We start from the raw sequence: 12,689 nt of genomic DNA on the forward strand, positions 1-12,689 counted from the left end.
GTGTGTGTGTTTGTGGTGGGGTAGGGGGATCTAGGAGGGTGCCTTTTACCCAGGAGGCCTTTGCCAGGCCTCAGGACACTGGGCAGAAGCCAGCAAAGGTATGGCCTGTGGCCTGTGGTGTGGCCCAAGGTATGGCAGGACAGGAGTAAGGCAGGTGAGGAAAACCCGAATGAGTCCTTGGGCTGTGGGCTGTGAAGGCTTCTGAGCAGAGCTAGCCAGGGTCTGAACAGATGAGGCTCTTAAGTGTTCTCAGCAAACCACCCTGAACCCCCGCCCTACCTCACTCACTGTACAGGGGTGACCCCCGACCTTGCCACTATCTATGGTGCCAGACAGCATCCCTCCCTGGGCTCCGGCCCTGATCGTGTGTTTCCTGTTAGATCCTCACCAGTGGGAACAGAGATCTTATGCTTGGAGTTCACCGTCTGCCAGTACATATCCTGGCTCAACAGTGTATGCCTAGAGCTTGGTGGGGGATGGGTGAGGGGGCAAGGAGAGGAGCAGCAGCTCCAGGCAGGAGCTCCCAATTGGGCTGGCAGGATAAGAGCTTCACACTAGGACTGTTATGAGCAAGGGCCAGAAGTGCATTCCAAACAGGAGACCCAATTATGGGGGACGGTGGTTACATATGAGTGGCAGCCCGAAGGTCTGTAACCTAAAGAGGTGATTAACAGAGCCAGGTCTGGGACCCAGGTCCGGGACCCAGATCCGAGAGCCAGTGTGCTCAGGTAAGGAACATGATCTGAAGAAGCTTTCTTCCAGGTCAGAGACATCTGAGACAGGTCTCGTGCTGCTTCCCTTCTTTGGATGACCCGTGAGATAGTTGTCCTCAACTGTATTTTACATCTTTGAAGGACGAGTGGAGCATCCCTCATTTCTCTTTGGCTCTGCTTCTTGCTCCCCCTATCCCACCCTTACTGCCCATGCCTGACAGCTTCCCGGACAGACAGGTTTTATCAGCAGGAAAGGCAGCTGGACTTTTTCTTCTGGACAGGTGGAGACATGGGTCTGGAGGATCCATTGGCCCAGGCTTCCTGTTTCCATTCCCAGCCTAGAGCAGCTGCAGCTGCCCCAGTGTGGGGTCTAGTAGGGCACAGAGGGATTAGGCAGGGATATACTCTGCACCCCAGATGGCTCAGGGCTCACATGTCCTGCTCCACAGAATCTGTGGCCTGGGCTGGGCATATGCCACACACATGGGCCTGCAGGTGCAGGAGGCACCTAGGTGGAGTGGGCTCAGAGAGGGACAGTGGACTTTTAACCATAACCAGTCTAGGACCAAGGACAGATGGGTGAGGATGGCTCAGGATGGGGATGGAGCAGGGCAGAGCCTGGATCCTGCCCCTGGGAAGCTCAACATGAACCTGGCTGCTGGGACTGGCTCTCAGCCAGGCTATGGAGCACACGAAGGGGTAGGAGTGGTGGGTGGTAGGGTCTCATCTCCCCCTGAAGCCTGGAAGGCTGGGCTGTGACAGGAGGGCCCTCCTAATGGCTTCCAAGGATGATATGATCTGATCTCTCAGACCCCTGAGGAGCACCCTCTACTCTGCCTCTCAGGGCCCCAGAGGGCAGGGCTTCCTTTCCTGCAGCCCTTTGTCAGGGGGCTCCATACACACATACACATGTGTACACACTAGGCAAGGCCTTGTTCGCGCTCTCACACAAGTACTGCTCCCTCTCCGTTTGGTGTCTATGCCCATACCCCAAGGCCAGGGCTGACTGAGGGTAGTCTGCTGAATGGTCAGGAGAGGGGCCTGGACTCTCTTGTAGCTGTGGGAGGAACAGGCCCAAGGTCTAGTACAATTAGGAGTGTGTATGTCTCACCTCTCCTTGTCTCTGCCTAAAAACTCTTCCTTGTCCTAGTCCTCTCTCTGTGGCTCTGCTCGCTCCACCACTGAGTCAGCTAAGCTGGGGTCCTGGGTACCTTTTCAACTACCTAAGTTCTGTGTCTCCCCATATGCTTCCATTCTGGCCACTGTGATTATCTTGTGCTCTGTCTCCACCTCAGTCCTTGTCCTCCTCCTTCCTCTTGGTCACCCTTCCTCTGCCTGCCTGCCCCTCTCCCTTCTCTGTAGAGTCAAGGCCTCAGCTCTGGGCCCAGCTGTGTCCCTAAAACTCACCCCCCCACTATGGCCTTGACCATGTCATTGGCCTCACACCATGCTCTGCACCCCGCCCCCCTCACCGTCCCCTTCTTGCAGTCTCCATTGAGGACATTCAGGAGGTTCGGATGGGGCACCGCACAGAGGGCCTGGAGAAGTTTGCCCGTGACGTGCCTGAGGACCGGTGCTTCTCCATTGTCTTCAAGGACCAGCGCAATACACTAGACCTTATTGCCCCATCGCCAGCTGATGCCCAGCACTGGGTGCGGGGTCTACACAAGATCATCCACCACTCAGGTTCCATGGACCAGCGGCAGAAGCTGCAGCAGTATCCTCTCAGTTGGCCTGTGGACAGTCCATAGTTGTCCCTCAGGCATCCCTCTATGGAAGGTGGCTTAATCAATTTAGGCTCCTATAACTAAATTCCTTAGACCAGTGGTTGCGAACCTATGACACATGTGCCACAGTGGGATGTTTGTATCATTGAAAGCTCTAAAAAGTTCGCCAGCACTGCCTTTGACTAACTGACTTATATCACAGAAACTTATTTTCTCAACCTGTAAACTAGAATTCCAAGATCAAGGTATCAGTGTGGTCAGAGCCTGGTGAGGGCCCTCTTCCTGCCTTGCAGATAGCTTGCCTTCTCTGTGTGTCCTCACATGACAGGAAGTGAGCCAGAAAGCTTTCTGCTCTCTCTTTTGTAAGGGTACAGTTGCATCATGTGGCCACACTCTCATGACTTTATTTAAACTAATTACCTCCCAAAGTCACATCTCCAAATATCATCATATTGGACGTTTAGGCTTCAACATATGAATTTTGGAGAGACACAAATCAGTGCACAGCAGAAAAGAGACAAGGAAGGTCCATGGACCGTTCTTTACCCTGACCCAAGGCCAGGCACCTAGGCAGCTGTATGAGTCTCCCCTTGCCCCACTCTAAACAATGAGGGGACTCTAAACAATGAGGCTGAGGGGAGCACCCTGCTTCAAGGGAAGATCTAGTGTAGGACCTTGTAGTCATGTTTTCTGGAGTTACTACGTTTTCCCTCTGGTAGTTGGGAGGCCATGATGTCTTTCTGTGCTGTTCTTTGGGGAGTGATCATTTTTCCCTGAGCCTAGTTTTCAAGAAAGCCTGTGGGCTTAAAACAAAATAGCTTGGAAATCTAGTTGCACACCCATACTAGTTTATGATTCAAAGTGGTCAGGCATCTGTCACATATGGGTGAGGGTAGAACCAGCTCTGGGTCCCCTTTTTTAATTTTTTTTTTGGTACTGGGGATCGAACTCAGGTCCTTGTGCTTTCAAGGCACATGGTGGAACCAATGAGCTAAATCCCCAGCCCCAGGTCCCTTTTTTATGACAACTTTATTGAGATATAATTTATATACCACACAACCCATTTAAAGTCTTGAATTTGATTCTGTGCCTTTTAGTATATTTATGGAGTTGTGCAACCATCCCCAGAATCATTTTCATCACCCCAATAGGAACCCTTATCCTTTAGCACAGTTCCTATTTCCCCTCAACCCAAGCCCCATACAACTGCTGGTCCATTTTCTGTCTCTATATACTTCCCTCTTCTAGACAATGCCTTATAAATGGAATCATACAGTCTGCTGTGACTGGTTCTTTCACCTAGCATGATATTTTCAACATCTATCCACATTGTAGCATGTGTCCATACTTCAGTCCCTTTTTTTGGTACCGGGGATCAAACTCAGGACCTTGCGCTTGCAAGGCAGGTGCGGTGCCACTGAGCTAAATCCCTGGCCCACTTCGTTCCTTTTAATTGCCTGATAATATTCTGTTCTTAGGGATTTATCACATGTTATTTATCCATTCATCTGTTGATTTTGGGTTGTTTCCACTTTTGGTCTCTAATCTGCTGTGAAAATTTAAGTACAAGTTTTTGTGTCAACATTTGTTTTCATTTTGAGTGCATCTAGGAGTAGAACTGCCAGGTCATATGGTAACTCTATGTTTAGCCTTTTGAGGAACTGCCAAACTTTTCCAAAGAAGCTGCACCAATTTATATTCCCACCAGCAGTATATAAAGGTTTCAGTTTTCACATCCTTGACATCCTTTGTTGTTTGTGGTTTTTGGTCTCTGCTTTATATGGCTGAAATTTTTTTTTTATTGTTGTAGACATTTGTGTGGCTGAGGTGGCTATTTTATTGTGGTTTTGATTTGCATTTCTTTGATAGCAAATGATGAGTATCTTTACATGCTTATTGCTCACTTGTATATCTTCTTAGGAGAAATAACTATTCAGATTCTTTGCTCATTTTTGTTGTTAGGCTCTTTTTAAATGGGTCTATTATTTTTCTTTTTAATTGTGATAGAATACACATAAAATTTACCATTTTAGCCACTCCTAAGTATACACTTCAATAGTGGTAAGTGCAACTTAACGTCCAGAACTCTTTTTGTCTTGCAAAACTGAAACTCTGTTCCTTTTAAAGGACTTCCCACTCATTCTCCCCTGCCCTCACCTCAACCCTAACCCATGGCAATCACCATTCTAAATTTGACTCCTCTAGGTGCCTCAGATAAATGGAATCATATGGCATCTGTCTTTTTGTGACTGGTTTATTTCAACATTATGTTCTCAGGGTTCATCCATGTTGTAGCATGTGTTAGATGTCCTATTTTAAGCTAAATAATATTCCATTATATGTATATGGCACATCTAGTCTATTCATTCATCCACTGATGGACACAGGTTGCTTCTATCTTTTGACTGTTGTCAGTAATACTGCTATGAACATGGGCATACAGATAATTTCTTTGAGATGAGATTCTCTTTCAGTTCTTTTGAGTATATATGCAGAAGTAGAATTGCAGGATCATGTGGTAATTCTATTTGGAATTAGGGGACCACTGTAATATTTTCCATAGTAGCTTTACCATTTTACATTCCAACCAACAGTATACAAGAGATTCCATTTCTCCACATCCTTGCTAGTGCATTTTTTTTTTTACAGTAGCCATCCTAATGAGTGTGAGGGGTTATAGTGTTATCTCATTGTGGTTTTGATTTATTTGTATTTCAAATAATTAGTGATACTGGAAATTTTCATGTATTGTTGTATATCTTCTCTGGAGAGATATCAGATCCTTTGCCTATTATCATTTTTATTGCATTTTTATTTTCCATTATTACATTGTAAAAGCTCTTCGTATATGCTAGGTGCAAGTCTCTTATGAGTTATATAGGCTTTGCAAATAATTTCTACTGTTCTGTGGATTCTCTTTTTCTTGATGGTATTCTTTGAAGCACAAAAATGTTTAGTTTTGATGAAGTCTAATTTTACTTTTCTTCTTTCATTTGTGCTTTTTGGGGTTTTGTTTGGTTGGTTGATTGGATTTTGTGACAAGGTGCAGTCCAGGCTGGCCTTGAACTCACTGTGATCCTCTCACCTCAGCCTCCTGAGTGCTGGGATCATAGGCATTTACCAGTATGCCCACATCATTTGTGCTGTTTGATACATCTAAGAAGACTTTGCCTAGTTCAAAGTCATGAACATTTACTCATATTTTCTTGTAGAGTTTTAACATTTTCACTGTTACATTGAAGTCTCTGATCCATATTGAATTTTCATATATAGTGTGAGGTAGGAGATCCAGCTTCTTTTCGTAGATATATAGTTGTTCTAGTACCATTTGTTGGAAAGATTATTCTTGTCTCATTGAATTGTCTTGGTAACCTTGTCAGAAATCAGCTGACTAAAAATATGAGGGTTTATTCTGGACTGTGAATTATTTTTCATTTGTCTATGTTTCTCCTTATACCAGTACCACAATGTTTTAGTTAATATAACTTTGAAAGTTACTGTGAGGAGAATACTGAGGGAGAGTTTCTGCATCTCCCAAGAGTAAAGTACTGGTACAATAAATCCTTACTGGAAACTGTTCAACTGTGATTGTATGATCATATGCACAGAAATTTATCTAGCCATGTAGAAAGTTAGAGAACATTACCAGGATTTTTTTTTAAAAGTAATGTAAGTCACTTGAATTTCCACACAAATTTTTGTCAGTTTGTCAGTGTCTTCAGAAAAGTCAGCAGGATTTTGATAGGGATTGTAAATCAATGTGGAGAGTATTTCCAGCTTAACAATATCAAGTCTTCAGATCCATAAACATGGACGTCTGCACATTTATGTACATGTTTTTCATTTTTTTCAACAATGTTTTATGCTTTTTAGAGTATAAGTTTTGCACTTTAAATGGAGGACCAAATGATTTTATTCATTTTGATGCTATTGTGAGTGGCATTGTTTTTTTAATTTTACTTTCAGACTGTTCATTGCTAGTGTATATCCAGCTCATTTTGAACCCTGTTAGTTTTCATTTCTGGGTGTTTCTGAGCATTCAGAAAACTTTTTTTTTTATTATTTTTTTTGGTGGGGGGGGTTACCAGGGATCGAACTTGGGACCTTGCCGCTTGCACAGGAGGCACTGGAACCACTGAGCTAAATCCCCAGCCCCTGCATTCAGAAAACTTTTAAGTGGTTATTTCTCAAGATCGCTCCCACCTCGTTTGGAGCTTTCTTCAAAGCCCAATTCTGTGGCCATTTTGTCTGAGTCACCCCTTTTGCACTGCCTTGTTCTTGGCAATCTCATGCCTTGTGCAGGGTCCTGCTGCACAGATCTGGAGCTCAGAAAGCCATCCTTCTTGCTGAATATAGCCTTCAGCATGGGAAACCTGGGCTTGGCTGGAGCACTCTGAACTTGATTGCTTCACCTGGCATTCTGCCATAATTACTTTTCCCATATATATATACGTACATTTTGGAAAATATGACTGTATCAGAATGAAATTTTAAAGATCCACAAGAGCCACCTCCTCCAGAAACTGCTGATATTTGCATTCTCCTCCTAATCTTTTTTCTGCCTTTCAATTTGTCTAATGATGCCTTTGCCAAAAATAGTGGAGCTCATGCATTGTAATTAATTTGCTATGTAACATTGTGTCATAATCATTTCCATGTGTTAGTATGGTCTTCATAAACACTTTAATGACTATAATATTCCAGGGAGTAGATGCACTATAAACTGTAAGTTATTCCTGCAGTGTTAAAATTTTATTCTAATCTTTCATTACTATAAGTAACACTGCCAAGAACTATATTCATAAAGTCTTTTGGTATTTAGGAATATTTCCTTACTAATAGATTGCTAGAAGTGGAATTAAATGAAACAAATATTGTTTTAGTCTTTTTTGTTATTATAATCAAATACCCGGGGCACACTAACTTTATAAAGAAAGGTCTGTTTAGCTCACAGTTTTGGAGATTCAAGCTCAGTTCTACGATGACATGGCCAATGGCATCACCATGGCAGCAGCACATATGGGAGACAGCCAGACAGGAGATGGAACAAGGGCACACCTTCAGTTGACCTAAGGACTGTGCACTAGGCTTCTCCTCCCAACATTACCACACGGAGCACCCAGCACTCTACACATGAACCTTGCGGGTGAGCCCCATCCAAAACAGCAAGTTTAAAGCTGAGGCCAGGTGTCTTTCCTAAAATTATGCCAATTTACCTTTCCCAAGCAGTTGAAGAGTGTCCCCTTTCACCCTACCTTTACCTCCACTAAGTGTTATAGTTTTATGTTTGCAAAGGGTCAATTTTTATTTCCTCATTTAGTTACCAGGGTCTTCATATTGCTTCCTTCTTCATTAATTCTTCCAAATCTTTGCTGCAAATATTTCCCTGTTTGCCAGAGAGATGGCTTTGTTTTTCATTTATTTGCTCCTTCAATTTTTTTAAAGTTTATCTTGTATTGATTACTCTGTTTCCTTTGTGGTTCCTTCTTGAAAACTGCTATCATTTTTTTTCTATGGTCTTTAAGAGGTTTCATTATCTTTTCTTGTTCTCCAATTTCTGAAGAATGTGTATGGAGCTCCCTCTTCGCTGGTTCCTTAAGGTTTAGCCTGAAGGGAGGGAGGACAGGAGTAAGGGAGAAATGGGAGTGAAATGTCCCAGTCATGACTACTTGACCCAGGCTTTGTTTTTGCATGTGATGTCTCCATCTTCTGAACAATGTCTGGAAATTTTCTGCAAATGAAGCTTTAAGCTCAGCTGGCTAATAATTAATGAAAACCAGAATGACATACTTTGCAATCTTAGTGGTAGTTACGGTAGGATAGATGGTAGTATGGTAGGATAGATGGTAGATAGTTGTTTGCTTATTTACTTTTCTTTATTTTCTAAATCGTCTATTGTAAGTCCTTTTTAGAGTAAGAAATATTTTCAGAAAGTTGAAAGATTTCAAAATCAGCAAGTAGAAAGAGTCCTTGACAGGATATAACCTTTTCCTTACTTCCAGAGAGGCCACCAGGTCTTGCCTGACAAGGGTGGGTGTGCCGCTATGGGGCAGGCCTGAAGGGGCCAGTCACTGTCTCTGGGGGCTTCAGCCTGAGCATTGCTCTGGCTGGACCATATAGGTTCCAGGGCTCCTGGGTTCTTTCCTTACTCCTTGCCCAGCTGGATTCACTCCTGCTTGCGAAAAGCCGACAAAAACAAGGACAACAAGATGAGCTTCAAGGAGCTTCAGAACTTCTTGAAGGAGCTCAACATCCAAGTGGATGACAGCTATGCCCGGAAGATATTCAGGGTGAGGCTGGGTCTCTGTGACAGTGGAGCCTTGATCTGCCCGAGGCCTCTTCTGAGCTTTGCCCACCCAGCTGTCCTGGCTTTGCAGGAATGTGACCACTCCCAGACAGACTCCCTGGAGGACAAGGAGATTGAGGTCTTCTACAAGATGCTGACCCAACGGGAGGAGATCGACTACACCTTTGCAGAGGCTGCAGGCTCAGGGGAGACCCTATCAGTGGATCAGTTAGTGACATTCTTGAAGCACCAACAGAAGGAGGAAGAGGCGGGGCCTGCACTGGCCCTGTCCCTCATCGAGCGCTATGAGCCCAATGAGACTGGTGAGGGCCTGGCAGTCCCAGGGTCACATGGCTGGGAGAACCCCCCAGGAGAATACAGCCAGAGGGGAGGGGTATCAGCCCCAGGGCCTCTGGGCAGCACTCGATGGCCTACAAAAGCAGGCAGATGGGAGACAGGACTCCAACATCAGTGCTCCTCCCTGGGCCTCAGTTTCCCTCTTGTTCCTCTTTCAGAGGGCCTTAAGGACCCCTCCCTGAGGTGGCTGGAAAAGGCACACTATTCCTGCCTCCTTCTGTGTGTTCATTCTGGGGCCAGCTAAGAGATGTGACAGAACAGAAAAGATGGAGCCTGGCTGTAGAGGGGCCTCCTAGCTGGGGGCACAGAGAATGAGAGGAGACCCTGCTCTCCAGGGCCTCACAGTGTGAGGACAGAAGAGGAGGAGGCAGGGCCTCCCTCTGGGGAAACCACAGTCTGGCTGGAGACAAGACTTCTCCTGCTTCCCAGAGCCATTGAGAACCAGCTGGGGATGGGCAACCAGAGGGAGGAGAGGGTTCCTCCTTCTGGAGCGGCAGCCAGCACTGACCAGCAATGGTGACCTCCTCCCTTCCAGCCAAGGCACAACACCAGATGACCAAGGATGGCTTCCTCATGTACCTGCTGTCAGCTGATGGCAACGCCTTCAACCTGGTGCATCGGCGAGTCTATCAGGACATGAGCCAGCCGCTCAGTCACTACCTGGTATCCTCCTCACACAACACATACCTGCTGGAAGACCAGCTCACTGGCCCCAGCAGTACCGAAGCCTACATCCGGTGCGGTCCAGGGAAGCCTTAGGGGGTGGGAGCTTTGGTGGGACTCAGGACAGGACCTGGAGGATCCTAGCTGCCACCCCTACTCTCAGGGCACTGTGCAAAGGCTGCCGCTGCTTGGAGCTTGACTGCTGGGATGGGCCCAACCAGGAGCCGATCATCTACCATGGCTACACCTTCACTTCCAGGATCTTCTTCTGCGATGTGGTCAGGGCCATCCGGGACTATGCTTTCAAGGTGGGCGTACCCCTGCAGGTGGGGAGGGGATGCTAAGGGCAGCAGGCCCTCCTAACATGTGCTTGGGCCTCCAGGCCTCCCCCTACCCAGTCATCCTGTCCCTGGAGAACCACTGCAGCCTGGAGCAGCAACGCGTGATGGCACGACACTTGCATGCCATCCTGGGGCCCATGCTACTGGACCGGCCACTGGATGGAGTTACCAGTAACCTTCCTTCCCCAGAGGTATGGGGGGGGTTGCCCAGAAAAGAGGGCAGGAGACTGGCTGGGAGGCCAGGTGGGCCCTGACCAGTTGCCCCTCCACCCCTAGCAACTAAAGGGGAAGATCCTGCTGAAGGGGAAGAAGCTTGGGGGGCTGCTACCCCCTGGAGGGGAAAGTGCCCCTGAGGCCACTGTGTCAGATGAAGATGAGGCTGCTGAGATGGAAGATGAGGCCGTGAGGAGCCGGGTGCAGCACAAGCCCAAGGTTCAAGGGGGAGCTGGAGGGGAGGGGCAGCCCCAGGGCCTTCCCCACCCCCACAGGGCATTCGCCTTGTCTCAGTTCTCTGTGGCTGCCATTCAGACCCTCTGCCCCTTCTCTCTGTCTGTCTCCTACTGTCTCTGCGTCTGGGTTTCTGGCTCTCAGTGCCCACCCTGCCCAACCCCTGGCTCTAACCTGGGCCTCCCCACGGCCCCCAGGAGGATAAGCTCAGACTGGCACAGGAGCTCTCTGACATGGTCATTTACTGCAAGAGTGTCCACTTTGGGGGCTTCTCCAGTGCTGGCCCCTCAGGGCAGGCTTTTTATGAGATGGCATCCTTCTCTGAGAACCGTGCTTTCCGCATGCTCCAAGAGTCAGGTGAGTCCCTCCCTGCAGACAGAGGGTGCTGCCCACCTGCCTGACCATCTGGGCTGGCCAGGGCTGGTCCTGGCCTCTCCCTGCTCTGGCGAGCCCCACTGCTGACTGAACCATACTTCCCTTCAGGAAGCAGCTTTGTCCGCCACAACGTGGGCCACCTGAGCAGGATCTACCCGGCTGGATGGAGAACAGACTCCTCCAACTACAGCCCTGTGGAGATGTGGAATGGGGGCTGCCAGATCGGTATGAGCCAGCTGGGGCTGGAGGAGCCTGGAGTAGAGCTCCAGTCCTGAGACCAGGGGTGTGGGGCCTTCAATAAGAGGCCTGGGGACCTGACCAGGATCAGATGCAGAAGTGTGTGGAGCTGGTGAACTGTTTGGAAATATCTCCCTACGAGCAAGTCAGTGTCTGAAAATACACAATTAGCGCCCCAGCCCTTGGAGTTTTGCCACCAGATAGAGTGTTCATGGCTACTGTGGTGAGTCAAGTTGAGGTGGCAAGAGAACACTAGGCATTGAGTGACATTGAATTCTGCTTCTGACTCTCCCTGGGACCCCAGGCCTCATCGTGTCCTACGCAGGCTGGCCACTAGGGCCTCGAAGCCACCCCACAGTCTGTGACTTCTCTGTTCTGCCTGCAGTGGCCCTGAACTTCCAGACACCTGGGCCAGAGATGGATGTGTACCAGGGCCGCTTCCAGGACAATGGAGCCTGTGGGTATGTTCTGAAGCCTGATTTCTTGAGAGACCTCAACACCACCTTCAGTGCACGTGCTCTGACCCAAGGGCCCTGGTGGGCTCCAAAGAGGCTCATTGTGAAGGTACAGCCAGACCCAGGAGGGACAGGTACCTGTGGTCCTCCCTTCCTCCTCACTGCCATTCCTGAACCCTTAATTATCCACCACCTTTCCTCAGGTCATCTCAGGGCAGCAGCTGCCAAAAGTCAACAAGAATAAGAACTCAATTGTGGACCCCAGGGTGACAGTGGAGATCCATGGTGTGGGCCGGGACATGGCCAGTCGCCAGACTGCTGTAATCACCAATAATGGTACGTGCTGAGTCTGGGCTGGGCCCGGCTCCTGGAGCTGATGTCCATGCTGTTGATGTATGGTGCCTGTCCCTCTAGGCTTCAACCCACGGTGGAACACAGAGTTTGAGTTTGAGGTGGTTGTGCCTGAGCTTGCCCTCGTCCGCTTTGTGGTGGAGGACTATGATGCCTCCTCCAAGAACGACTTCATTGGCCAGAGCACCATCCCCTGGCACAGCCTTAAGCAGGGTGAGTATATGGGTGTGGGGATGGCCACACTTGGGGAGGCAGGGCCTGGCTTTCTTTGGGCTGAAACTGGCTGTGCCTTGGCACATCCTCCCTGAGTAACTGGAACTCTCCTCCCACCCATCTGCCTGCCAGGATACCGCCACATCCACCTCTTATCTAAGAATGGAGACCAGCACCCATCAGCCACCCTCTTTGTGAAGATCACCCTCCGGGACTAAGGCATGGGGTGTCCAGTGGGATCTGCCATGAGTGGGCTAGGCCCTGTGTCCACAACTGAAGAAAGGGCTGGTGTGGCCATTCCAACCTCTGGCACTGAATTAGGGGCCCCCAAACTGCCTTTAGCTCTAACATACTGTCAATGCTGCTGCCCCTCTGGGGTCTCGGGAGCTGGCTCAGTGCAGTGCCTCCAACTTCCTTAATTCCGTTAAGAACAACACTGCAGCCCTGAACCCTTTGGCCAGCCTTAGGTTGAGAGTTTTTATAAAAATCACATTGAGAGTAAGCCTGGTGATCTCTTTACCTGG

At 48.2% G+C, this 12,689-nt stretch overlaps 1 protein-coding gene across 11 annotated transcripts in view; it reads left to right on the forward strand.

Moving 5' to 3' along the window:
- Plcd1 (phospholipase C delta 1) overlaps positions 1–12,667 on the forward strand; it is a 23,253-nt gene extending 10,586 nt beyond the window's left edge. For 6 of the 11 annotated variants that reach the window (XM_087181366.1, XM_021266087.2, XM_021266089.2 and 3 more), the window contains 12 exons: positions 8,601–8,730; positions 8,818–9,049; positions 9,619–9,820; positions 9,910–10,054; positions 10,129–10,278; positions 10,364–10,519; positions 10,732–10,891; positions 11,018–11,134; positions 11,532–11,710; positions 11,805–11,937; positions 12,016–12,165; positions 12,298–12,667. In XM_087181366.1, the coding sequence (XP_087037492.1) occupies positions 8,601–8,730; positions 8,818–9,049; positions 9,619–9,820; positions 9,910–10,054; positions 10,129–10,278; positions 10,364–10,519; positions 10,732–10,891; positions 11,018–11,134; positions 11,532–11,710; positions 11,805–11,937; positions 12,016–12,165; positions 12,298–12,383 (1,840 nt within the window). In that variant the 3' untranslated portion in view covers positions 12,384–12,667. Of the gene's footprint in view, positions 1–2,201; positions 2,431–8,600; positions 8,731–8,817; positions 9,050–9,618; positions 9,821–9,909; positions 10,055–10,128; positions 10,279–10,363; positions 10,520–10,731; positions 10,892–11,017; positions 11,135–11,531; positions 11,711–11,804; positions 11,938–12,015; positions 12,166–12,297 lie in introns of all 11 variants that reach the window. The other 5 variants (XM_004854261.3, XM_021266085.2, XM_021266086.2 and 2 more) reach the window with 1 other exon arrangement.
- Positions 12,668–12,689: the final 22 nt, after the last annotated feature.

The sequence above is a fragment of the Heterocephalus glaber genome, unplaced genomic scaffold, assembly GCF_053883595.1.
Source record: "Heterocephalus glaber isolate CG9 unplaced genomic scaffold, H.glaber_assembly_v1.0 deba00001472, whole genome shotgun sequence".
In the NCBI taxonomy this organism is placed as follows: domain Eukaryota; kingdom Metazoa; phylum Chordata; class Mammalia; order Rodentia; family Bathyergidae; genus Heterocephalus; species Heterocephalus glaber.